Genomic DNA, 24,496 nt, shown 5'->3' with positions numbered 1-24,496 from the left:
CACTGATATGAGGAATTCTTAATCTCAGGAAACAAACTGAGGGGTGCTGGAGTGGGGGGTAGGGTGGGAGGGATGGGGTGACTGGGTGATAGACACTGGGGAGGGTATGTGCTCTGGTGAGCGCGGTAAATTGTGCAAGACTGTTGAATCTCAGATCTGTACCTCTGAAACAAATAATGCAATATATGTTAAGAAAAAAAGAAGAAGGGCGCCTGGGTGGCTCAGTTGGTTGAGCGACTGCCTTCGGCTCGGGTCATGGTCCTGGAGTCCCGGGATCGAGTCCCGCATCGGGCTTCCTGCTCAGCGGGGAGTCTGCTTCTCCCTCTGACCCTCCTCCCTCTCATATGCTCTCTCTCTCTCTCATTCTCACTCTCTCAAATAAATAAATAAAATCTTTAAAAAAAAAAAAAAAAAAAAAGAAAAAAAGAAGAAGCTAGCAGGAGGGGAAGAATGAAGGGGGGGAAATCGGAGGGGGAGACGAACCATGAGAGATGATGGACTCTGAAAAACAAACTGAGGGTTCTAGGGGGGAGGGGGGTGGGAGGATGGGTTAGCCTGGTGATGGGTATTGAGGAGGGCACGTTCTGCATGGAGCACTGGGTGTTATGCACAAACAATGAATCATGGAACACTACATCTAAAACTAATGATGTAATGTATGGTGATTAACGTAACAATAAAAAAATTAAAAAAAAAGAATATGCTCTCCTCCCTAACTACAGTGACTGAGTCAGGGAAGAGCAGTTCATTCAAGTTGGCCCACCGTGCGTCGGCTCTGAGATTTTCGGCTGACTGGGAAAGACACTTTTTTCCCACCTCCTATGCTAACCTGGCAGAATGAACACCCACGGCTGCTGCTCGCAGCCTTGCTACGAGCGGAGAGCTTGCCTGATGATGGAGCCACCAGAGCAAGGCTGAGCCAAGAGATGGCTCCAGACACATTCCTGACAATGTTTGAGTGCCTAGAAGCAGCCCTACCCTGGGACTGGTAGGTTGCTAGTGCTAATAAATGCCTTTTCTGCCCAACCCAATTTAGATGATATTTGCCACTTGCAACAGAATTTGGAGCCTATCCTTTGGGACCCACGCCAAAGGTCATCTTCTCTGTGAAGTGTTTGTGACCCTTCTCCCTGACTTGAGCCAGTCATGAGTCCGTGTGCCCCGTGGGGCCCCGCACTTCCCACACCGGGCTGTGTCTGTCCACCGGGCTGAGGACCACCGGGCGGCAGCTGGGTGTGATGTGTCTTCCCCTGGCCCACAGCACTGGGTCAGGCTGAGCAGCCGTGCCGTAGAGCAGTCAATGAGAGAGCAAGTCCAGGGGCGCCCGGGTGGCTCAGTCGGTTAAGCGTCTGCCTTCGGCTCAGGTCATGATCCCGGGGTCTGGGATCGAGCCCCACATCGGGCTCCCTGCTGAGCAGAAGAGTCTGCTTCTCCCTCTCCCTCTGCTACCCCCCCCACACCCGTGCTCGCTCTCTCTCCCTCTGCCCCCCACCCCGCTCGTGCTTGCTCTCTCTCAAATAAATAAAGTCTTAAAAAAAAAAAAGAAAGAAAGAGCAAATCCATGTTGCAGCTACTGGTTACCTCTGCTTTCCTTTGGGGAAGGAACCCTGCCTTCTTCCTTCTGTGGACAAGGCAAAAATTCTAATACAATTCTAATACCATTCTAATTCTAATACAAGACCGCTGGTTGCCTTTTAGGGGTCCTCTCCCTCTCCTAACATTCACGAGCAGACAGCTATTGGCAAACACGTATTGCTTTATTTAGTGTTTCTCTGGATTGCAGAAGTGTCAGCAGTGGGCTGAGACCCCCCCAGGAGGGCAGAGGCAGTTGGGCAGTCCCCAGGCCCTCTGGGGAGGTGGGGGGAAGCAGCAGAAAGAGGTGATGCCTCCGCAGCTCCTCCCAAGGCCAGCCTCCTCCCCGGGCTCCCAGGACAGGGAGGGGGTCAGGGGCCAGGAAAGGCCCTATATCCTTGAATTGGGGCCAAAGTATATAGACAAGGTGTTTGTCATCCTAAGGCATAGACCCAGGCAGGAGTGCTTCTCCCACCTGTTGGCCCCCAAGGGTGATTGCTGGTTAGGGAGCCACATGCACCCTTAAGACATGAGCCTGTCCCTGGGAGAGGCAGTGAGGTATGCTGAAGACAGGGCTGCAGTCCCGGTTTTGCCCCAACCTGCTAGATGAAGGGCAAGTCCCTTCTCCTCGTGGGCCTCTGTCTCCTGTTCTGTCACACCAGGAAGCTAGACTGGATGATCTCTGTGTCTTGCAAATTCTGTGGTCTAAAACTCCTTCCCCCACTCCAGGACATCCTCAGGTTGGGATGATGATTTTGAAGGGCATTTTTAAGGCAGGAAGAAGGGGGGCAGGCAAAGGTGGTCTCGGCCCCCAGGAGGATGTCGGAGTGGGCGGTGAAGGGTACAGGTGGGCAGACAGGCAGACAGACGGAAAGGTGCCGAGGGAATGGAGAGGAGAGGGTGGCCTGGGCAGCAGAGAGGGCACCAGGGCCCAGACCGCCCACCCCCTCTCAGCTACATTCCCTGCCCTGCTGGAGTCAGGGAAAACACATCCAGTGTGTCTTGGGGTGGGAAAATGGCTTTTCTAAAAAATAGTTTCTTATAAAGCATCAAAAAATCTCAGAGAAAACCTCAGCAAAAGTTCCCTTCTCTCAAATATTTGGCATCGGCAGTGGGGCTGGCATGGCTGCCTCTGGCCCCAGCTTCCCTATTGCTGTGGCCCGGCCTGGCCCACGTCTGGGGCAGCTCCCTGGCCCCCGCTGCTCCCTCAAGAGAGGGCTGAGCGAAAGGTGGGAGTTTGTCGGTGGGCTTCGAGGTGTCCCTGGGTCCCTGTCTAGAAGCTCGAGTCTTTGGTAAGTGGGAAGGGGAGGGGGGAGAAGCAAAGCATTGGGAAGTGGGAGGGGGTCCGGGGGGCGCCTTCATCACCGAGAGTTCAGCCGTGGGGCCACCTGCAGGGGCCGAGAGAGAAGCCCCAGCGGTGAGCAGGGAGCGGACAGAGGAGCTTTGCTTGTCTTCATGGAGGTCTGAGGGGTGGGTGCCTGGTGACCTCAGTCCCGGGGACTGATCCTACTCCCATAGGACTCCCTGCCCTGCCCGAGTGGGCCTTGCCTCCAGCACCCCTGAAACGCCCCTAGGCCTTCCCCAACCCACCCCCATGCTGCCATCTTTATGACCGTCGGCACTGTGGGGGTTCGAATGGCCCTGCTCTCTGGGCCTCTATGGGCAATGGGATGAAAGAGGTGGTTTGATGCGCCCTGGATGGAGACCCGTGGGTGAGGTGCCCGCGCTCTGCCAAGCCGCCAAGGAAGCGTAGCCACCCGAAGCTCACCCTAGCCCTGGGGCTACTGGTAGGGAGGCAGGTGGTCACCTGCTGGCGCCACTCACCACAGCCAGGTGCCCGTTCTTGGCCTTGGTGATGAGCAGTTCTGAGCCAGGTGTGAAGTCGATAATGCCATCCCTGCCGGGGCCCCCTGCAAACGTGATGCTGGAAGGAAGGGGGTGTGTGAGGGCCGCCTGCGGGCGCACACGCGGCCCCCTCACCGGCCCCACCGCCTCACCTGCCCTGGTTGATGTTGATGTTGCTCACGCGGTCGGCGCTGAGGGCGGTCTTGGTCAGGGTCTCAATCACGTGGTCACTCTGCAGCACCACATCCCCCTGGGGGGCCGGGAGGGGAGGGTCAGGCCCCGCCCAGATCTCCAGAACCCACCCCCGCCCTGCCTCCCAGGCCCCAGAGACGGACCTTCTGCTTGTTGTCCTCCCGCTGCACGTGCAGCACGAAGAGGCTGTCGCTCAGGCTGCTGACAGAGATCCCTGACGGGAAGGGCAGAGGTTAGGGCTCAAGGGTCAGAGCCCGGGCCCTCCCTAGGCCACCCCGGGCTCTGGCTCACCGGTCAGGTTGGCGTAGTCGATCCTCTGCTTGACTTTGGCGTCCTCTACGATGACCACGGCGCTGGGGGTCAGCAGCAGCTGCCGGGAGCGGGCTTTGTAGCCCTTGCGGTCGTATTTCACTACGGGCACGGCATACTGCGGTGGGAGGCGGGGCGGGGGTCAGGGGAGCGGCTGAGGGGGCTCCGGGGCGACCCGTCATTCTCTGTCCAGGCCCCGAGCCCCCCCTCCACGCCTCAGGCCGCAGAACGGGCGTCTCACCTGGATGGGCTCAGAGCCGAGGGCCTGCAGCACTTTGGGGCTGATCTCGTCTGCACCTGCAACCCGGATGGGGGAGCGGGACGTCAGAGGAGGGGAGAGGGGACTAAGTCGGATGGTGCTGGAGGCGGGGAGCACTGGAAGTCAGGGGCTCACCAAGCCGTGTGCTGATGAAGAGCCTGGGGACACTCTGGGGGTAATTGTCTTTCTTGCCCCTGAAGATCTCACTAGCCACGGCTTTTTGCTGTAGCTGAGGAGAAGGGGGGAGGCGCGTGGGGGAGGTATTAGAAGGGGTAGCAACCATCGTGGGGGTGGGAAGGGGCAGGCCAGCCTCAGGAACTGAGACAGGCTCTTGCCCTCTCTCTGGCCCCAGCACCGGAGGCCAGGCCCGGCCACCCACACTCCTGTTGACCCCTCCTCTGCTTTGCCCCCATCCCCACTGACGAGGCAGAGAGCTTCCCAGAAGGGTCATGACAGCATTGTCAGGGGCCAGGCTCGACTTTGGGGCTAAGTGCCCATCATATCAGGCCCCGGGACCCCTGACATTCAGCTCTAGCTTGGCATCTTGAAGCTGGCGATTGCTGATACCCCAAACTACCACAGGTCATCCGAGCTGATGGGTCCTTTAGCATCATCCCGTACTGAATTGGCAAATACGAGGCACTCAGTCACGGATGGCCATCTCTGGAACCGTGGCAGACATGACCAATGGATCAGACTGAACCTGCGGTCTTTTCAGCCCAGGGCTCTGGGGAGCCTCTACCAGCCCTGTGGAGTTGGCCCAGAGGACCAATCCTATTCGCCACCCAAAATCCATTCCAGCCTTGGTTTCATACACGAGGCCAAACAGGGCCCGGGATCCATCTGAGGCCATGCTGCCCGCCCGGGGCTCAATGCTCCTTCCTGGCCAGCACTGTCTGTGGGGAGCCCACGGCCTCCCCGCCCCCCTGGCTGGTCCACGCCTGGCTCCTCGCCCTCCGCACCTGCTGCTTCCATTCGGGGCTGATACTCCTGCAGTACTTCCACACCATGTTCTTCATGCACAGCTCCCGGAGAAGCTCCGAGGCCTGAGGGACACAAGTGAGGTCAGGGCACCTGGACGGCCCGGCTCCCTCCCTTCCGAAGACGAGCGGCGTATGGCCAGTGCAGGCCTGCTGCCAAAGCGACGCCCCCGCCACCTGGACAACCCCTGCGTTCCTGAGTCCTTTCTCCCAAAAGAACTCATTCTCCATGGCCTAGCTCCAGTTCCCCTCCCTTGGGGAGTCCTACAGCTTCTTCTCTGGCCACAAGATTATTAGCGGCCCCCCCCCCCCCCCCACCGAGCGCTTTCATGGTCCCTAGGTCGGCAGGGAAGGCCCCAGACCTCACGCAGCGCAGGCGGGGGTGTGGGCCAGGAAGTGTCCAGGACATTCCGGGGCAGATGCCGCCGCAGGTTGAGCAAAAAAGAGGTGCGCACGTGGTCCAGGAAGAAGGCGTTCTCAGGGCAACGGGGTGCGTGGCGCAGGATGAATCCGCGGATGAGCCTGGGGGTGGGGGCCCGACAGGGTGGCACTGAGAAACCAGGGGACACCCCACCCCCCTGCTCTGCGCCACCCCCTGGTGCTGCCCCCAGTGCTCACCGCCGGATGGTTTGCGCGGCCCACTTTCTCTTGGCTGCCTTCCTCCGGCCCAGCGTTCCCCGCCACCAGGACTGGATGCAGATGGCTGTGGGACCACAAGACGGCTGACCTTGATCTCCTCGCCGCGGTGGCCCACCCTAGCCCCAGACCCCGCCCCTTCTGGAGACCCCCGCCCCCCGCCCCTCCCCCGCCCCAACCTGATCGCTTCACCCGCAGGAATTTCTGCCGCCAGTGAAAGCCCCTCCAGGCGGCCTGGATCTTCGTGGCTGTGGTTGGGAAAGAAAGTCAATTGGCCAGAGCCCAAGGGAACCAGCTGGGAGCCTGGCGCTGCCAGAGCTCACTGAGTGGCATGAATGAGGGAGTGGCCCAAGGAGCTACTGAGGGAGAGGACAGAGAAGGGAAGGGAGAATATATGAAGGAGAGGAGGAGGGGGCCCAGGAATGGGCGAGCACGCTCAGAGTTTGCATCCAGGGGCAGGGCTGGCACCGGTAGGAGGAGGGGAGCCGAATGTGGGTGAGGTGGGGCCCAAATGCAGTGATTTCTCTCCTGCTCCCCAGAACAGACCCCCCTGGGACAGGAAAGGTGGGACCTCTCTCTCACCGAGGCTCTGCCGCCGGACCTCCAGGGCGTCCTCTGTGGCAAACAGGGTCTTGGGGAAGCGGATGAAGATCTTGGTCCTGAGAGGGCAGCAGTGATCAGCCCCTGCGTGCCGCCCCTGTGCCCCCCCAAACAGCGCGCCCGGGCAGACACCGCTCACCTGCCCATCTTGTACTCTTCTGCCTTGTAGCCCAGGTGCCTGAGCAGTACAGCCACCCCGTCCTGCGGCCGTCCTGCCCATGTGGGCCATGTCTCTGGGCACAGTGACTTGTATCTGGGGACAGGAGGAGCAGAGATGCACCCAGCCCCCACTCCAACCACTGTCCTCCTCTGGGGGCCCAAACCAGCTTTCCTGGGCACCTGCTGGGTACTCCCACTGCCCTGCAGCTCACGAAAAGCCAGGGACGTCACTCTGTCACTATGCCCATTTGGAAGAGGAGGAAACTGATATCTCCTCATCTGCCTAAGGCCATAGGGCTAGAAAGTGGCAGGGATGGAATTCACACCTGACTGACTCCCCAGCCCCTAACTCAGACTAACCACAATGCTGCTATATCCCTTCTGAGCTTTTGAAACTCTGTCCTCTTCACAGGTTTTACCATCTCCTCTGGTGACAAGCAGGTGGATGCCTGCCTATGGACCCCTAACCCGGTGCTCTATGAGGGCAGGGCTGGAAGTGGGTGGGGGGAGGGGAGGGAGCTGATGTTCTGTCCACCTAGTTTGACAGCAGGCCTGCAGAATGGAGGGGCCCCTGGCACGCGTCCCACAGCAGCTCAGAAGCTCAGGGTCCTAGCCTCTGAAATGGGGCTGAGAATCCCTGTCTCCTCTCTCAGGATCCCAAAGGCTCCTAGCCTCCTACCCCTCTCCCTGGCGCTGAGCCAGGCCGTGCCCCCACCTTTGCAGGAAAGTTTCATATTTGCGGCGATAGGCAAAGCCCGCTCTGCGCACGCGCAGGTTCTCCATCAACCCCAGGTACTTCACCTGGTGCCGGATCAGCACTTCATCAAAGCGGCCTGGGGGAGGGGTAACAGGGTGGTCAGCAGACCCTCACCGACGGATGGCCCTTCACCTCTGCAGGGGAGACCCAGCCCTCACGGGCCTACGGGGTGGGAGGGGCCTACCGGGCTGTTTGGCATCATTGGGCTTGATGCAGCGGACATAGGCGGGCTCCTTGGACTTGAGGATCTCCACCAGCTGCAGGAGGCTCATCTTGAACTGGGTGGCAACCTGGCCAGCCAAGGTGAAAGGAAGGTTGGCCAGGCTGCGGATCCCCGCAGCTGCCCCTCACTGGGGCAGGGCTGCTGAACCCTGCAGAGGCCCCCTCCTGGAACAGAGCAGTGCCAATTCCCACGGCTACCCTGTGCCCGGCTTCTTTCTTCCTTCTGCCTCCCCTTGATCACACTAGAGAAAGGGGCCAGACTGAGCTAGAGACATCAACTTAGGAACCTCACTCGCATCTAAAAACCCTGCTCAGGGGGTGCCTGGCTGGCTCAGTCCGTGGAGCATAGGACTCTTGATCTTGGAGTTGTGGGTTCGAGCCCCAAGTTGGGTGTAGAGATTACTTAAAATTAAAAAAAAACAATCTTAAAAAAATCAGTAAAAACCCTGCTTAGGTCTCCCCACAACCCCAATTCTACATTTCCCTTTGATGCCCACTCTTTCTAGAATTTCAAGGCCACAGTCCTTAACAATACATCCTACTCCTATGCATCCAACCATTATCTCTGCACACTGCTCGGCAGGACCTTCAAGGGTCTCAGGACTGTGAGAGAAGCAGACTTCTCAACAGACTTGCAATCCCACTAGTGACAGAGGTGTGTGCCTGGGGGTTCCAAAAGCATCGAGAAGGGGCAACTAATCCAGTCTGTGGGGTAGGGGGCATCAGGAAAGGCCATCTGGAAATGACCCTTGGGCTGAGATTTAAAGGATACGTCGGAAATAGCCAGAAGGAAGAGAGGAGAGAAAGGTATTCAGGCAGAGGGATAGCCTGCACAAAAGCTTGATGTGCCCAGGGAGCTAAAAGCAGTGCAAGCACCCAGGTGGGGAGCCAACAGGATAGGACTAGAGAGGCAGGCAGAAGCAGTATCACAACAGGGCTGAGAGTCACATTAAGGAGACTGACTTATCCTGAGGGAAACAGGGAGCCAGTGAGGAATCTGGAGTGAGGGAAGAGCTGGCACAGATCTGCATTCTGGAATATCTCTAAGCGGGTATGTGGAGGGTGGGCGGCAAGGGCAGCTAGGAAGCCAGGAGGGCAGGGAGGACGCTGGCTGGCTCAGAGCACTGAAATGGAGCAGGGGTTACGGGGAAGGGCCGAGGGGAAGGAGTTGAGAAGTACTCAGGCAGCAGAAACTGGCAAGAGCCAGCAGTGGTCTGGATGAGGGAGATGGGGGAGACTGAGGAGTCACGGAGGTTGCCCAGGTTTTTGGCGTGCAGGACTGGGTGGAGGGTGATCCTTGAGTTAGGGGCACAGAAGGAACAGGCCCCGGGGCACGGTGCCATCAAGGGCCTGTTTTAGACCAGTGGAGTCCGGCTTGCCTGGGAGCCCCTGGAGATCAGTGGCTCCATGAACCTGCAGCCGCTGGAGAGGCCCAGACAGTGGTGCTGGTGTCCTCCCAGCGCGGGGGGATGGGGGGGACGCAGCAGAGAGCAGGGGCCTGGGGAGTCAGACGCTGGCCACCCACGGTCCCCAGTCCTGCCCTGCCGGCGTGTGTCAGGTTGCAGCACCCGGCTTCCATCTCCGACAGAGCGTCGCTCCTCCCGGCCGGGGCCCTCCTCCTGGCACGCCCCACAGCCCCACCCCTGCCCCGAGCTCACCGCCACTCTCCCGGCATCTGGCACCCACGGGCCACACCTGCCCTTCCCAGCCGCTCTCCTCGATGATGTCACTCTCCTGTGGATCTCCTGGTCTTTTTGGGGCTGTTTGTGCTGCTGGGCCTCTCGCGGCCTACAGCGCTCTCCCACCGGTCCCTCTGACAACCGCCTACTCGGTCCCACGTTATCTCAGACGCTTCCTCTTCTAGGAAGCCTTCCCTGACCGCCCCCCACCCCCAGGCAATTTGCTGTTCCCTATTCTAAGTTTCCAAAGCGCCCTGTGTACATTGCTATGAGAGCACCTATTCATCTTGGCATCCTAAGTGCCTCGTAACGTCTGATCCCACTGTCTGCCGAGCGGGTGGAGGCACACCAGTGCCCACGCACGGACAAGCTCCCGCAGGGACTCAGGTGTGCACGGGTGGGTCTGCGCTGAGGGCCGGGCGCGCTCGGGGGAGCTCACGCAGACGCAGACAGAGGCGTGCCGGGGGACGCGCAGCGCCCGTGCACCGCCAGCTCCCGGCTCGGGCAGGCACGCGTCCACACACGCACGTGCACACACACATGCCCCCTCAGGTCCCAGAGCCTCCGCACCGTCTCTGGCCGCTTCTTGTCGCTGAGCTCACTCCGGTCAAAGCACTGGCTCATGATGGGATTTTCGGAGCTGCACATGGTCTGTGGGGGCAGAGCGGGGCTCAGGGTCAGGGCACGGCGGGCAGGCAGGACAGATTCCTGGGGCGGCGGTCAGTCGGTGCCCAGACCCCGATCCCTCTCCCCAGTCTTCCTCACCTCCTTCAGGTTCCGGAAGAGAAGGTCATTGTTTTTATCCAGAAACCCTGGGAGGGGGAAGCAGACACGAAGTGAGGGAGAGCCCCTCTCCCTGCCCACTGGAGGGACCCAGCTCCAGAATCCTCACCGGCCACGCTGTAGGTCACCTCTCCAGCATAGTGCAGGAGGCGGAACTCCCCACGGTCCAGAGATTTCCTGGTCCGCTGGTCAGCCAGCTTGTGCCTGGGGAAGGACAGGAAGCTACAGATTGCCGGCCTGAGGCCCTACCTGCTGAGGAGGCTCAAGACAGGAACCAGGCATCCGGGAAGGAGCAGGGATGCCCGGGGCCAAGGCCCAGCCCTCTGTACCAGGCGGGAGACAGAGCGGAGCCACGAGGCTCCCCGCACAGAGGCAGTCGCGGACGCTCGGGGAGGCACACAGCCCTGCCCAGGGTCCCACAGTGCCAGGACCGGGCCCGAGGCGTCCGCACGGCCGGGCGCGCTGGGCAGAGGCCTGCTTCACTGCCCGGGGCTGTTGCGTGACTTTGCTCGGAGCGCCGGGCGCTGCATACTACATTCTAAGAACGGAATCTGCCCCCAAAGATTACTGAAGTCCTAAGCAGGTTTATATCCTTTAAGCCAGTTTCTACTTCTAAGGACTATTTCAAGCAATTAACCAGAGATCCAGGCAGAGATGTAAGGCACAAAGATGTCTGGGGCAGCCTTGTCACCCAGCAGAAACCTGGAGGCTGGCCAGGGGCCCTCAGAAGCTGGGGGCGAGCAGTGGAGTATCTGTGAGTTAGAGCCACCGGAGAAGTGTTTTGAGGAAATTTCTCTGTTTGATGATACAGGAAAATACTCAGGATATAACATGATCCTGAACCTTATACACAGTAAGTTCTCAGCTATTAAAAAAAAAAACACAACAACAACATATAGAAAAAGGCAGGAAGGAAATGCCTCAAATTGTTAACAGTGATGACCTCTGGGTGACAGGATAACCAGCGGCCTTTGCACACATTCCAACTTTTCTCTAATGAGCACCATTATTTTTGCAATCAGAAAAAGGTTTTTCAGATACCATTAAGCAAAAAATGCTCAGGGCTTTGGCGTTCAACAGCTCCAGGCCCCAGTCCGAGCTCTGCAGCTTACTAAGTACGTGATAACCTCTGGCAAACGGCTTCACCTCCTGGGGCCTCGGTAAAGCGGAGACAGCTCCACGAGTACGTCCTTACAGGGTGGCTTCGGGTTAGAGGACGTGAGGGGAAGAGAAGAAGCACGACAGAGCTGGGGCAGAGGTGCTTGCTTCTTCTCTTCCCCTCCCCACTTCAGGGGATTCCTTAAAGAAAAACCAACTTCCAAATAAGGAAACTAAAAAAATTTTAGCAAGTTTCATTCTCAAACAAGAATAAAGAGGGAGCCACGCTCCTCTTAGCTTCTTACTTTGTGGGTGCACAACCTGGGGCTCTGTGTGCCCGTCCTCAACTTACACCTCCCCCCGTCATCTCCTTGTGGCTGGTGGTTTTTGATCGTGGGTGGGGGAACCTCACGCTTCACGGGCTCTGCCGCAAGCGAGCCCTTGTCCCTACACTGCGCTGCCACCCCGCTTACGTCAGGAAGTGCGGATGGTGCTTGATCGTGTCCTCCAACTTCTCCAGGAAGGTCAGATCCGTGGCCTCCCCAGGGCGCAGACATTCCTCATCCTGGGGGGTGTGGCAGAGGGTGAGGGATGTATCAGGGAAGGAGCTAGAGAGCACAGGAGACTCAGGGGCACTGTGCCAGGAAGCACAGACGCAGGGCACCGGGCAGATCATAGGGAGCCTCCCACAGACTGCTTCCAGACCAGGCCAGCACCTCACTTCACCCTCCACGCACAGCCCTGCCCTGTCCCGGCTCAACACCAAACTCGGGCCCTCCGTGGACACGCCTAAGAGAATGGGGAAGGGAGTAACAGCCTCCCACCCAGCCTCCAACATGAGGCCTTGGAGGAGCAGAGGACTCACCAAAATGGAGATGATGCCCTTGAACTTCTCCTCCACCAGGTCACAGATGATCTTATTGTTGAAATACTGGACAGGCTCCCACTGAGGGGCAAAAGGGAAGGAAGCCATCATCATGGGGTCCTGGCACCTCTTCTAGGAGACCCCAATGCCTGGCTTCCTGTGGGGTGTCCACAGGGACACCTGCAGGCTCGCACCCACCGCGATGCCCTCTGCCTCATACTCCTCCTGTTCCGACTTGAGGGTGAGCTCGATGAAGAGCTGCTGCAGCTTCTCGTTGCAGTAATTAATGCAGAACTGCTCAAAGCTGTGAGGGGAAACAGAAGAGCTCACAGTAGGTCAAGGGGGACCCAGCAGGAGTGGGGGCAGGGAGAGGCCGGACTCGGCCTCTGAGCAGCTAAGGGAAAACACACGGAGCAGGACCCGACCCGAGGCGGCTGGGGGCGGTGTCAGGAACAGAGGCAGGGGGAAGGGGGGACGGGGCCAGGACAGGGCAGACGGGAGGAGAGAGGCAGGGGAAGGGGGCTGCTGACCTGTTGTGCTGAAACACTTCAAAGCCATAAATGTCCAGGAGCCCGAGGACTGTGGTGCTCCGCCAACTGGGGCTCTCAGCATCCTAGGGCCAAGAGCGTGGGACCTGGGGTCAGACGGCGCCCCGCCCCAGGCCTCCCCGCTGCCTGGCAAGCGGCCTGGCCAAGCCCTCACCTTGGAGGCCAGCGACCTGTTGATCTTCCTGACCAGCCAGGTAAAAGTGCGACTGTACACAGCCTTGGCGAGAGCATCTCGCGCGTACGCAGCCTGTTCTAGGTTCAGCGGGCTCAGGAGCTGCCGGCCAAGGTGAGAGAGGAGGGCAATGCCGAGGACCCCTCTCCATCCCCCTCCTCTATGCACTCAGGCTCAACACCAGAAAACCTCCACCTCTCTGTCCTCCTCCTGGTGAGCCTGGCGGGTGGGGGACACGGGGGGGGGGGGGGGGGCAGCGGCACAGTGGCCCTATCAGAGGGAAGATGGCGTCAGGACCCAAGGCCTCATTGCCGGAGGCAGGAGTCTCGGAAGAGGCCTTGGAACACCTGCACCCTCGACCCCCGAGCCCTGAGACAAAGGCCTGACCTCACCTCTTCTCCCTTGGCAATAATCTTCCTGTGTGTCAGGGCCTCCCGCAACGTTGAGCCTTCCACGCCGAGCAGCTGCCAAGGGCGGGGGGTGGGCACGGTGAGGGTAGACTCCTCCTTGCCCCCGCCTGCTCTGCCCTCGCCCCTTCCTCAGCCCACTCACCCTGGTCAGATACTTGAGCTGGTTCTCGGTGGTGACCTGGGCATTGCTCTCCTCGTCGGCAGCAAAGTGGATGTTGCCCAAGTGCAGGACGCTGGCCACGATACTGAGCAGGTCCTGGGCGAACAGGGAGGGGGGAGGTGGAGGGGGTCTCAGGAGGGGCAGAGAGCCCATGAGGGCCACCAGTGCACGGTCAGTGGGAGCGGGGACTGGGCTGGCGGGAGTGTCTGAGAGAAGCAATGGGCTGTAAAAGCGGCCTGAGACTTTCAGGGTGCAGAGGGAGGAAAGGGAAGGTCCCCAGCACAGGTCTCACCTCGACTTCATCCTCAGTGAAGTCGATGACTGTCAGGGCCTTCCTGACCACCTTCCAGTCACTCTTGTCGTTGATGGAGGAGACTTTGGCACACTGGCCCTGGGGGGAAGGGCAGAGCGGGGTTACCGGCCCTGGGGCTGCACCCGCTGGGTGGCGTCGGCCCTGCCCGCCTGCTCCGCACCTTCACCAGGTACAGGTAGCTGTGGGGGTTCCGTTCCAAGCCCAGCCTGCGCAGTATCTCCTCCTCGCCGCCTTCCAGCAGCTGGTAGAAGACGTGGAAGTTCCTCTCCCCGTGGTTCTGGTGCACCACCCGGGACTTCTCCAGGAGGTAACTGAGGATGTGGCCGCCCACAGGCGCACCCTGCGGGCAGGGCAGGACGTGGCGACTGTTCAGGGGGCCTGGGGATGGGCCCCGGCTTCGCCTCCTTCCTCGGCCTCTAATTCCAGCGCTGCCACTAGCTGTGTGGACTCAGGCGAGTCACCCCCTCTGGCCTCAGTGTCCTCATCTAAGAAACGAGGGCCTGCAGCCCTATCGACCTGGCTGCTCCCCTTGGGTGTCGGACAGGCAGCTCACACCAACGGGCCTCGAACTGAACTCCTGGTGTCCCCCCCTCTTCCCATCCTGGCTGCTGGTCACTCTGCCCCTCAAGGTCTGCAGGCCAAGAAGTTCGCTGTCCCCTGGGAAGCTTCTTTTTTCTCCCTAACCTCACGTCTAGTCACACAGCCAATCCTGTTGCCGTCACCCTCAAAACATCCAGAGCCTACAGTGCCGCCACACTGGTCTGAGCCACGGCACCTGTCACCTCGGTGTAACAATCATCAGCTTCCTAACTGGTTTCCCTGCCCGGCCTGCCGCTCCTACCATCTACTCTCAACAAAGCACCAGAGGGATCTGAGAGAAAAGCCACATCACAACACGCTTCTGCTCCAAACCCTCCAAAGGCTCCCCTTCTACTCAGAGTTTGTTTGTTTTTAATTTTTTTATTTTACTTTATTTTTTTTAAGATTTTATTTATTTATTTGACAGAGAGAGACACAGCAAGAGAGGGAACACAAGCAGGGGGAGTGGGAGAGGGAGAAGCAGGCTTCCTGCGGGGCAGGGAGCCTGATGTGGGGCTCGATCCCAGGACCCTGGGATCACGACCTGAGCCGAAGGCAGATGTTTAACTGACTGAGCCACCCAGGCGCCCCTTGTTTGTTTTTTAAATTCAAGTTTTTATTTAAATTCAAGTTAGTTAACATCTGCTCAGAGTTTTGTTTTAGTGGAGTTTTTTTTGTTTTGTTTTTGGTTGGTTGGTTGGCTTTTTTGAGAGAGAGGGAGAGGGAGAGGGGGAGGGAAAGAGAGAATCTCAAGCAGACTCCCCACTGAGCCTGGAGCCCGATGAAGGGCTCGATCTCACGACCCTGAGATTGTGACCTGAGGTGAAATCAAGAGTCGGGTGCTTAAACAACTGAGCCACCCAGGTGCCCCTCTACTCAGAGTTTTTAAAGGAAGTTCTTACAAAGACCCAGAAGTGCCTGTACCATCCAGCCTCCTCTCCTGTATCTTGGTGCCTTGCTCACTGGCCTCCTTGCTGTCTTTTTACACACCAAACACTCCCAACCTCAGGGCCTTTGCACCGGCTAGTCCCGCTGCCTGGACTCTCTCCCCTAGGTATCTGCACAGCTTGCTCCCCTGTCTCCATCAAGCTTTTTACCAAAGTACCACCTTCTCAGTGAGGCTTACCCTATCTGCCTTATTTAAAATAGCAACTGCCCCCACCCCTTACCTCATTTTATTTTTTGCCATGGCACTTGTCACCTAAATTACATTTTTCTGTTTACTGTCTATCTCTCTGGAGGCCGGATTTTTGTCTGTTTTGTTTCACTGCTGTACCACCAGCCCTGGAACAGCACCTGGCACAGAGTAGGCGCTCACTCAATATTTGCTGGTACCAAAGACCTGGCGAGTGGGCGCCTACTGAATGGGGTTCCTGCTCCCCCTGTCCTGACACATCCACGGGTACCTTGAAGTCAAACTGCACATCCATGTACTTCCCGAACCTGCTGGAGTTATCATTCCGGAGGGTCTTGGCATTTCCAAAGGCCTAGGAGCAGAGGAGGGGGTAAGAGGGATGTCTGGCTTTCTCTCCCTGCCCCTCTCGCCCTGCAGACGCTGCTGTCCCCTCACCTCCAGCACGGGGTTGCTCTGCAGCAGCCGGTCACGCACAGCACCCCCCCGCTCCGGGGCTGGGCAGGTCTCAGCATAGAACTGTAGCAGCCGCTTGGTGGCCTCTGTCTTGCCTGCCCCGCTCTCCCCAGAGATCATCACGGCCTGATCCCGGCGCTCTGTGCGCAGTGCCCGGTACACAGTGTCGGCCACTGCAAACCTGCGACAGAGGCTTGTTAGGAGCTCCAGGGGTGGGGGTGGGGCAAGATAGGAAGAGGAAGTGGATTCCCACATCTGGTTGGAGTTTGCTGGTGGGTGGGGCTTGGGGGACCCTCAAGGGTGTGGGTCAAGGGAGGTCCTTCATAGCTGAAGATGGGGATCACTATCGCTTTCAGATGGAGGACTGAGGAGATCACTTAGGGGTGGGGGTCCTGGAGGTCATTCAGGTAGAGGTTGGGGTCACTCATAGGTGGGGTTGGGAGGTCCCTTAGAGTGGGGGTCAGAGAGTCACTAAGGTTGGGGGGCCATGGCCAGGTGGAGTTCGGGGGAAGGAGCTAGGGGTGGGAGCTGGGGTGGGGGCTGGCGAGGTCCCACCAGATGGGGCTGAAAAATTCATGTCAAGTGGGGATCAGGGTCACTCTAGGGTGAGGGATCGTGGGACCCCTCACACATGTAAATAATGATTCATCCCAGGTGGGAGGTCAGGGATATTCTAGAGCGAGGGTCTGGTGGGGTCATCTTAGGTGGAGATGGGGGGTCACTCACAGGTGGGGTGGCACCTCATAGAAGCTGACACCCCGGTAACGCTCCATGTGCTGCCGGCTGTAGATCTGCAGGTCCCGGTAGGGGTTGACAGAGACCAGGACGGGGCCAATATAGGTCTGGGGGTTGGGGGAGGAGGGTCAGAAGTTTCTCCCAGAGGCTCCTGATACCTCTTTCCCCCCTCAGCCCTGTGTCTGTGCCCCCAGCACCACTACCCCCCTGCCAGCTTCTTCCCACTTGGGCCTCACATAAATGAGGTTCTCCCGGAACCGTCGCCGCAGGTTCTCGATGAAGGCTGCCTCACTGGTGAAGTTCTCCAGAAGCACGAAATCCTGTACCCCCACCCGGTCCCGGGCGGTCAGGGCACTCTCCATGGTTACCCGCACCCCGTCACTGCCCAGGGCCTGCAGGGAATGCACCACGGGAGACGGTCAGAACCAGCAGGGTAAGGTAAGGCCGCTTGTCCTCCGCCTCAGCCTGTGGGACTCCCAGGGAAACCAGGGGCCCATGGACACAGGACGCAGAGAATACCCAAGAGACGGACCATGCTGGGTACAGTGGGCCTGGGTCACAGGAAGCTGGTACTTGGAACACTGAGGACATGGGTCACACAGAACGGAGACCAGGTGGGACACATGGGACCCGGACACAGGACACTGGGGCACAGAAGACCCAGAGGACACGGGAAGCAAGGCCACTGAATCCAGGCAGGCACTGCTTTTGTGTAGAGAAAAAGGGGTCATGAGAAGAAACTCCCTGGAATAATGAAAAGAATGCTCTGTTGACCTTGGACAAATCCCCTTCTCTCTCTGGGTTGCTTCCTCCTCAAGGAGGAGGAGTTGAGTTAGACCAGGTGACCTCAGGTCCCTTAGCTCTGGGCCACGTGTGACAGGTGCTTTGGAGGACAAATGGCTCAGAGTGAATTCTGCAGGCAGGGTGGGGCCATCTCTGCCACCCGCACCCATCAAAATCTCCAGGGGGAGAGAGTCTAGGGACCAAGCAAGAAGCCACCCCCAGACCACGTGAGGGGGATTCCCCCAGGGGGCCTCCCATCCCAGCTGGGCTGGACACCCACCCCAGAAGTTGGGGGGGCCCTCCTTCTCATAGCTGGGCCACACCCTCTCCTCCAGCTGCCAGACTCCCCAGACACTCTCCTCCTGAGAGCCCCAGAAGCCTCAAGGGGGTGGGGGTTTTACCACGGAAAGCCCAGCTGCCTCCAGCGCATATCGGCTCAAGGAGGCCCTCACCCCACACCACACTCTTCAAATGGTGGCGGGGGGGGGGGGGGGGGGGGCTCTAGGAAATTGACACTAAGTGTGTCAAGGGTCGGAGAAAAGCAAGGTGGCAGTGGTGGGAAGGGGCGAAGATCCCACAGAGGCCCCCAATTCTCCTCCAACCACAGAGCACCCAGATCTCTGGTTTGGGGCACCCCTCTGGGTCTGGCCTGCCTCTCCCAGGCTTGTCCCTCCCCCCTCCCCCCCCATCCTGTTCCGAAGCTGCTGCCAAATCTGGCCGAAGCTCCCGCCCCCTTGCCCTCTGGGTGACGGGTCTCTGTGCTCTCAGCCCTCTCCGAGGGCTACTGGCCCGGCCCTGGGTCCGAGCGCCCCGCGGCCCTCCCTGCCTCTGCCTCTTCCCCCTGCAACTTTCCGGGACGTTTTTCCACCCGAAATTCCTGGGCCGCACCCGCTTCCTGGCGGGGCCGAGGCGGCGCCGCGAGGCACAGAGGGACGCCCGGGACCCCCGCCCTGCCCGCCACCTCCGCTCACCGACGCCCGGTAGCGCATCCTGCCAGGCCGGCCTGGCGCCCTGCTCCGCTGCCGGTGCTCTCCGTCCGGGGCTCGGCGGCGGCGGCGGCGGCGGCGGCGGCGTCAGCGAGGGAGGGGCCGGCCCGCCCCCCGCACCGCCCCCTCCGCGAGCCTCAGGAAAGCGGGACTCCCCAGCCGACCCCGCCTCCCTCGAGGCTCGGACTCGGGGGGTCCCTGTCCAGCTGGTGGGGGTGGGGTAGGAACTACGGGGGATCTCGGTGCGGGGGCGGAAAGGGGGGGCGTGGCTCCCCGCCAGGCAGGGGCTCCGCCTGAGTCAGGTTTTCCAGGAGGGACGTCGTTGGTTCCAGGGTGGGGCCCGGAACCCGCGCGGCCGCCGCGTCTACACGGACCCGAAACTCACTTCCGGGCCGTGTCTACACTACGCACCAGGCCAGGCGCGCGACGAGGGTTGAGGCCCGTGGATCCCGGAGGAAGCAGGATTTCCCTCCCCCCTCACCCCAACCTCGAGTCCCGGGAAAGTTAAAAATAGATCCAAATGTCCAAATACGGCCGGCGCGCCCAGGCGGGCGGAGCCTCCGTGCGGGACACTGTCCACCCCTATGTAGTCTCTGGGGGTGGCCCTGTGTCTAAGCCCCAAGAAAATCTCTTTAGGTTTCCGAATCAGCACGGAGCGAGCACCCAAGGGACAGGGACGGCCACAGAGAGTCTTTGCCGAGCGCGGTCTGTGTCCGGCCCCTATGGAGGTCTCATTCTCCCATCTGGAAAATGTACGTCCGACTTTCAGCATTTGGGGCCTATACCCTTCTCCCCTATCCCAGACACCCCAACTAGGGCCTCTGTGCCTCAGGGGCTCCTCAATTCTGTCCCTCCTCTGGAGGGAGCCTCCCTCTGTTGTCCCTCTGGATCCCCCAGGATACCCTCCTTCTCCCAAACCAGCCCTAAGCAGCCGCACCCTCACTGGGATCTTGGAAGCACTTAAGGAGCCAACTTTAGCTTAGATCCCACCGCTGGTGGAGGTGGTGATGTCTAAAAGCCTTTGATGCTTGCAAAAGACTGGGCTATTTCTTACAAGCGGTATGACTGGGAGCAAGTCACTCAACTTCTTAGAACCTCCTCTTCATCCTTAAAATGTGGCTAATAGCTGCCTAAAAGGATTGTTGAGAAGGCTAAGATAAAAGCGCTAAGGCACTTCCCAGTCTCTCAATAAGCACTTCCCTCTCTTGGCCTGACATTCATTCCACACATGTTTGGGTCAGACCTACTAAAAGCCCTGGGCCAGGCCAGACCCACTTCTTATCTAGTGGGGAAAGCCCCTCAGGCGTGTCTGCCAGTTACAAAGAGCTCTCGAGAACTTTACCTGTTCCCCGCCTGACAGATAAGGAACCCAAGGCACAGTCTGGCGGACACTGACTTGTCTAGCCGGGGGGGAAAAATGCGGAGTAGGGACCCAAAGCCCCAGCGCTCCCCTCCCTCCGACCCAGGCTCCCCGGAGAGGGGGTGAAGCTGCGGCAGGTGCGGGCTGCAGCCTCGTGGGAGGCTCATTACCTCGAGAACAACAGCCCGGCCGGAGCCGCGGCCCGGGGGACCCCGCGGGGTGGGGGGTGGAGGGCACCAGCTGGGAGATGGGGCCTTCTGCAGGGGCCAGGCGACTGGGTGCGCAGCTGGGAGATGGGTGGGAGCGGAGGGGGCGGTTATTAAACGCCACCCGCAGAGGCGGGCTCAGGGAGAAAGGGGGCGCCCTCCGCAATGCCCCCAGGTTTAAAATCTCGAAGGGAGCGGGAGCCGGGAGGGGGACTCTGCCTCCAGCCCACTCAGGGTGGGGAGTGCTTTAGGGGACTGGGGGGGGGATCGAGGTCGAGCGAGCCCCCACCACAGCACAGCTCTCTGCAGTAAGGGGGGCACACGGCGGGCACTGCGGCCGCTAGCGGGCGGGAGGGGAGGAGCTGAGAGCGGGCGGAGCTTCGCGGCCGCAGAGCCCGCCCCGCCCGCTGCCTCGTCAAGCGGCTGGAATGAGGGGAATCCGCGTGCGGAGGGGTCCTGCCGGCCACCACCACCCCCACCCCCACCCCGAGCCGCGCCGCCGCATTCCCGGGATGCCCGCTGGCGCCCCCACAGCCGCCGCCCAGCGGCGGAAGGAGGGGGCGTCTTTGCAGCCCGGCTGGCCTGAGGGGCGGCCCCAGCCCCGGCTCCGGCCCCCGCCCGCTCCGCCTCACTGGACGGAAGCGCCAGCCCCGGGGCAGGGGCGGGGAGCCGCGGGTGTGAGAGAGACCGCGACCAAGGCTGCAGAGCCAGGCGCTTCCTGCATTCTCAGCGCTGTCTTATGGTACTCCCTCCAATGCCCTGAAGCCAAGCCATGAGCTCTGTGCTACTACCCCCATCCTACAGACGGGGAAACTGAGGCTGGGCAAGGGCATGACTTGCTCAAGATCCCAGGACTAGTAGAAGGAGGGGTGGGATTGGAACCGGGAACTCTAGCACTCACTGCTGCTGCAGAGCTGCCCTATCGGAGAGCGAGGCTGGTGGATTTCCAAGCTTCCGCTTCTCTGTAAAGGTTAACTCGCTACCCTGAGAGGCTGGGACCTTCCTCAGTAACCCCGTGACTGCAGTGCCCAGTGAATACCCCTGTCGGCGTTGTGTGACTATCGACATGTAGGCCTTAGGAGGAGCAGCTAGGGAGTGGGCACTGCCTTTGGGCCCCCAGCATGGCCCTGCACCTAGGGGCTGGCTGCAGGCTGGGGAGAAGCCACGGCCACATGAGTGACCCAGGACTGATTTCCCAAGACTGCCTCTGGGTGTCCTCCCAGCTGTGTTGTTTCCTGTAAAGGCAGGGATGGGGCAGACCCAGCAGACCTGGGTCATCCAGTGCCCTTTACCTAGTGTGAGCCAGGTGCCCTCTGGCCTGACCTCTGGAGGAGTGGGGAAGGCAGTGGGCAGCCTCAAATGTTCAAAGGGCCTCAAAGGACCATGCAGGTCTGGAGAGGGTGTTCTGAGGACCCCCAGACTTCTGCTAAAAGCTGATTTCTACGGAGGCAGCCTCATGGCCTATTGGGGAAGCAGAAAGAACCATCACCTATCTCAGGGAAGTACTGGGCACAGAACAGATGCTCAATTCATATTTATCAAACATATCTTAGGTCTGGGCCCAGGCTGTCCCACCAAGGACTGTTCCAGACTCTAGGGAACTGTTGTGAGGGGCAGTGGAGGTGAAAGGTGGAGACTAAAGGGCTCTCTACCAGGGCCCCAGTCAAGGGCCATACACTCTAGCTCTAGAGCCTTTGGCCTGCCAGACACCTCTGCTTGGGGGCCCAGCAGAAGTAGACAGAGCACCTTGCCCCCTGACCTCTCCTCCTTGTTCAGTATCCTGAAAGTGGGGAGGCACCTCCAGATAGTCATCACCATCTCGGATCAAAAAGCCTGTTCCCCTCTCTCCATTTCTCACACCAGGAAGTCACCACCTGCTAAAACCTTCCCTCTGCTCCCCCTTCACTCTTCTGCTCCTGGATCAGGCAGCAACCTCCAAACTGCCCTCCTTGCCTTCCTCCCTCCAATCCATTTTCCCACAACAGCCTGTGGTATTTACAAGTGCATATCTGATCAATTAACATCTTATGTTAATAGAGTGTAAGTTTATAGGGCACCCTTCCGTGTGCCACACCCATTCTTCACACCCAATGCTTCTTGCCAGGTGCCTGCATATAGACTCTGTCCTCAGTTTACCCCCAGTGCGCCTGTGTTCTTGTGTGATCCCAGGGGTGGCCCTCTCCAGTCCCTTCTCTCCCCATGCCTCCCTCAGCACCACACACAGCCAGAAGGAACTGCTCCCGCCCCTGTCACAAGTGGCTCTCTCCCTAAGGTTCTTGCCTTTGCACCTGCACCTTCCTTGGTCCGGCGCACCCTCCTTTTCCCCACTTGACTGACTCTTAGTCATTCTTGAAGACTCAGCTCAGGTATCACCTCCTCCAGAACCCCTTCCTGCCTCCCCCAACACATAGCCCCCTCCTTATCGCATCACGCTCTAATCGCCGGTTTCCTTGTCAGTCTCTCCCAGGAGACTGCTCCCGCCGGGGCGTACACCCAGCTCGGCACACAGTAGGGGCTCAGTAACCCCTCGTGGATGCCTGTACGAATGAATGAATCACAGGGCCCAGAGCGTGCCGGGAGTTGAACAAGGCCGTGGGCCAACCATTCATTCTCTCATTCATCTCGGAGACCCTGGCCGCCGCCCTCACAGGCTCCCAGACGCGCGGGGAAACTGGCGCTGCAGGGTCGGGGGAGGGGGGTGGGGGGGCGGAGTACGGGAAGGGGAGGGGCGCGGGCGGCCTCTCCGGAACCCAGAGGCAGAGCCCGGCTGTTGGAGGGGCCCCAAGGGCGCACAGGGTGCCTGGGTCCTGCGACCCCAGCCGCCCCTCCCCGCCCTCACGTTATCCGCAAGTAATCTTAAGTCTCTCCACGCGGCCGAGTTCTGGGACCCCGCATAGGCCGGGCCGGGGCCGACCCTCGGCCCCAGCGATCTCCGGACCGGCGACCCCCGCCGCCCGCACCGCAGCTCCGGGCCTGGCGTCCTTTTCCCCTTCCCGCCCGCCAGCGGAGCCCTCCCGGGACCACGCGGCCGCTGCCCGCCCCGCGCCCGCGCGCCGCGTTACCCACCGGCTCGGCTCTTCGGGTGCGCAGGCGGGGGCCAGGCTGGGCGGCGTGGCCGGCTCCGGAGTCCGCGGCCCCGGCACGCTCTCCCCGCCCAGGGCCCGCCCGGGGCCGGGCCGCTGCCTGTCGTCATCCCCGGCAGGGCCCAGGCCCGGGCGCGCGCGCGCGAACCCTCCGGCCCCGCCCCGCCCCGGCCGGCCCCGGCCCCAGCCCCCGCCCGAGTCCGCGGAGGCTTGGTGCCGCACACTGTGCAAGCCGCTCCCGGGACGGGGCGCGTCACAGTCACAGTCACACACACGCAGACACACACACACACTCCCTCCCTCCCTCCTCCACACCCGGCGCACTTGCTGCAGTGCTGGGTGGAAGGGTGCATCTCCTCATTCTAGGAATGCATCCTCAGAGCAAACCCGGCACTGTCCTCCCACCCCCAACTCGCCCCACTTTTGCCAGCCCAGGTCAGTTCCTCCCCATTTGTGGCTTACACACACACACACACCGTTCCCTGCTCAAGGTACTGCTCTGAGCTGGCCAGTCCTAGTTCCTCCCCATTTGTGGCTTACACACACACACACACACACACACACACACACACACCGTTCCCTGCTCAAGGTACTGCTCTGAGCTGGCCAGTCCTAGTTCCTCCCCATTTGTGGCTTACACACACACACACACACACACACACACGCACACACACCGTTCCCTGCTCAAGGTACTGCTCTGAGCTGGCCAGTCCTAGTTCCTCCCCGTTTGTGGCTTACACACACACACACACACGCACACACACACCGTTCCCTGCTCAAGGTACTGCTCTGAGCTGGCCAGTCCTAGTTCCTCCCCGTTTGTGGCTTACACACACACACACACACACACACACACACACACACCGTTCCCTGCTCAAGGTACTGCTCTGAGCTGGCCAGTCCTAGTTCTTTGGGCCAGAAGAAAGGGGAGGCATGCTCTGAACGTGCACTATGCGTCTGGAGCTTTACATACACCGCCAGTCCTTTGGCCTCAGAGCAGTCCTGTCACCTGCGTGTTATGCCCAGTTCATAGCCCAGCCTACGGAGGACCGGGGAGCTGGAAGAGAAGGGATTTAAACCCAGATCCCTGCTTTGAAAAATCCTGCTCTTAGAGGCGCTTTAAACTTTTACGCCATCCTTCCATTTATCCCTTCTTGTCCAGTCTGTTCCTGTCCCACCAAGGGTCAGAACCCCTCCCCTCTGCTCACCTCTTTCCTGAGGGATTCGCTTGAGGGAGCTGCTGGGCCCTGGGAAGATATTGCCACCCTTTCTCCCAGCCCAGAGCATCCCCGCTTACAAGCTTGCAGGGCCTGTGGGGATGAACCACGCGGATGATCTCCCCAGTGGGTATCAGCTCCACTTGCAGCGCCATTCCGCCGACAGAGAGCCCGGTGCTTGCTGAACAACAGCCTGCCTGTCCACTGGCTCGGGCTGCTCCCAGAGCCAGGAATCTGGTCCCACACTGGGATGGCCACTTGGTTCAGCTTCAACTCCAGCCCCAGGGGATGTGTCTGGTCCAGCTCCTCAGGACACAGCTGGAGCAGCCCAGGTCTGATTGGGAGGCCTCTTGGCTCAGCGGGTTGGGGCAGGAAGAGGAGGGGCTGAGGGACGGAGGAA

General features: G+C 60.1%; 1 protein-coding gene across 4 annotated transcripts; it reads right to left on the bottom strand.

The window, feature by feature from the left end:
* Positions 1–1,738: 1,738 nt before the first annotated feature.
* Positions 1,739–24,298, bottom strand: MYO1C (myosin IC). Of its 4 annotated transcripts, none has more exons than XM_036091119.2 (32): positions 24,177–24,298; positions 16,698–16,853; positions 16,453–16,568; positions 15,709–15,907; positions 15,545–15,625; positions 13,720–13,899; positions 13,539–13,637; positions 13,229–13,342; positions 13,069–13,140; positions 12,659–12,778; positions 12,487–12,569; positions 12,155–12,260; positions 11,957–12,037; positions 11,565–11,656; positions 10,103–10,197; positions 9,976–10,022; positions 9,781–9,861; positions 7,494–7,599; positions 7,268–7,385; positions 6,533–6,646; positions 6,376–6,452; positions 5,973–6,041; positions 5,776–5,860; positions 5,520–5,679; positions 5,140–5,223; positions 4,313–4,406; positions 4,160–4,215; positions 3,901–4,036; positions 3,753–3,823; positions 3,570–3,667; positions 3,397–3,496; positions 1,739–2,960 (listed from the first exon to the last, which is right to left on the bottom strand). In XM_036091119.2, the coding sequence occupies exons 1-32, from the start codon at positions 24,249–24,251 to the stop codon at positions 2,934–2,936; spliced, it is 3,192 nt and encodes a 1,063-aa protein (XP_035947012.1). In that variant the 5' UTR covers positions 24,252–24,298; the 3' UTR covers positions 1,739–2,933. The 4 variants fall into 4 exon arrangements, with proteins under 4 accessions (XP_035947012.1, XP_035947016.1, XP_035947013.1 ...); XM_036091123.2 differs by lacking the exon at positions 24,177–24,298 and adding an exon at positions 22,863–23,003; XM_036091120.2 differs by lacking the exon at positions 24,177–24,298 and adding an exon at positions 18,216–18,354.
* Between the last annotated feature and the right edge of the window lie 198 nt (positions 24,299–24,496).

This window comes from Halichoerus grypus, chromosome 2, assembly GCF_964656455.1.
Source record: "Halichoerus grypus chromosome 2, mHalGry1.hap1.1, whole genome shotgun sequence".
Taxonomy (NCBI): domain Eukaryota; kingdom Metazoa; phylum Chordata; class Mammalia; order Carnivora; family Phocidae; genus Halichoerus; species Halichoerus grypus.
This window is presented reverse-complemented; position numbering and strand designations above follow the sequence as displayed.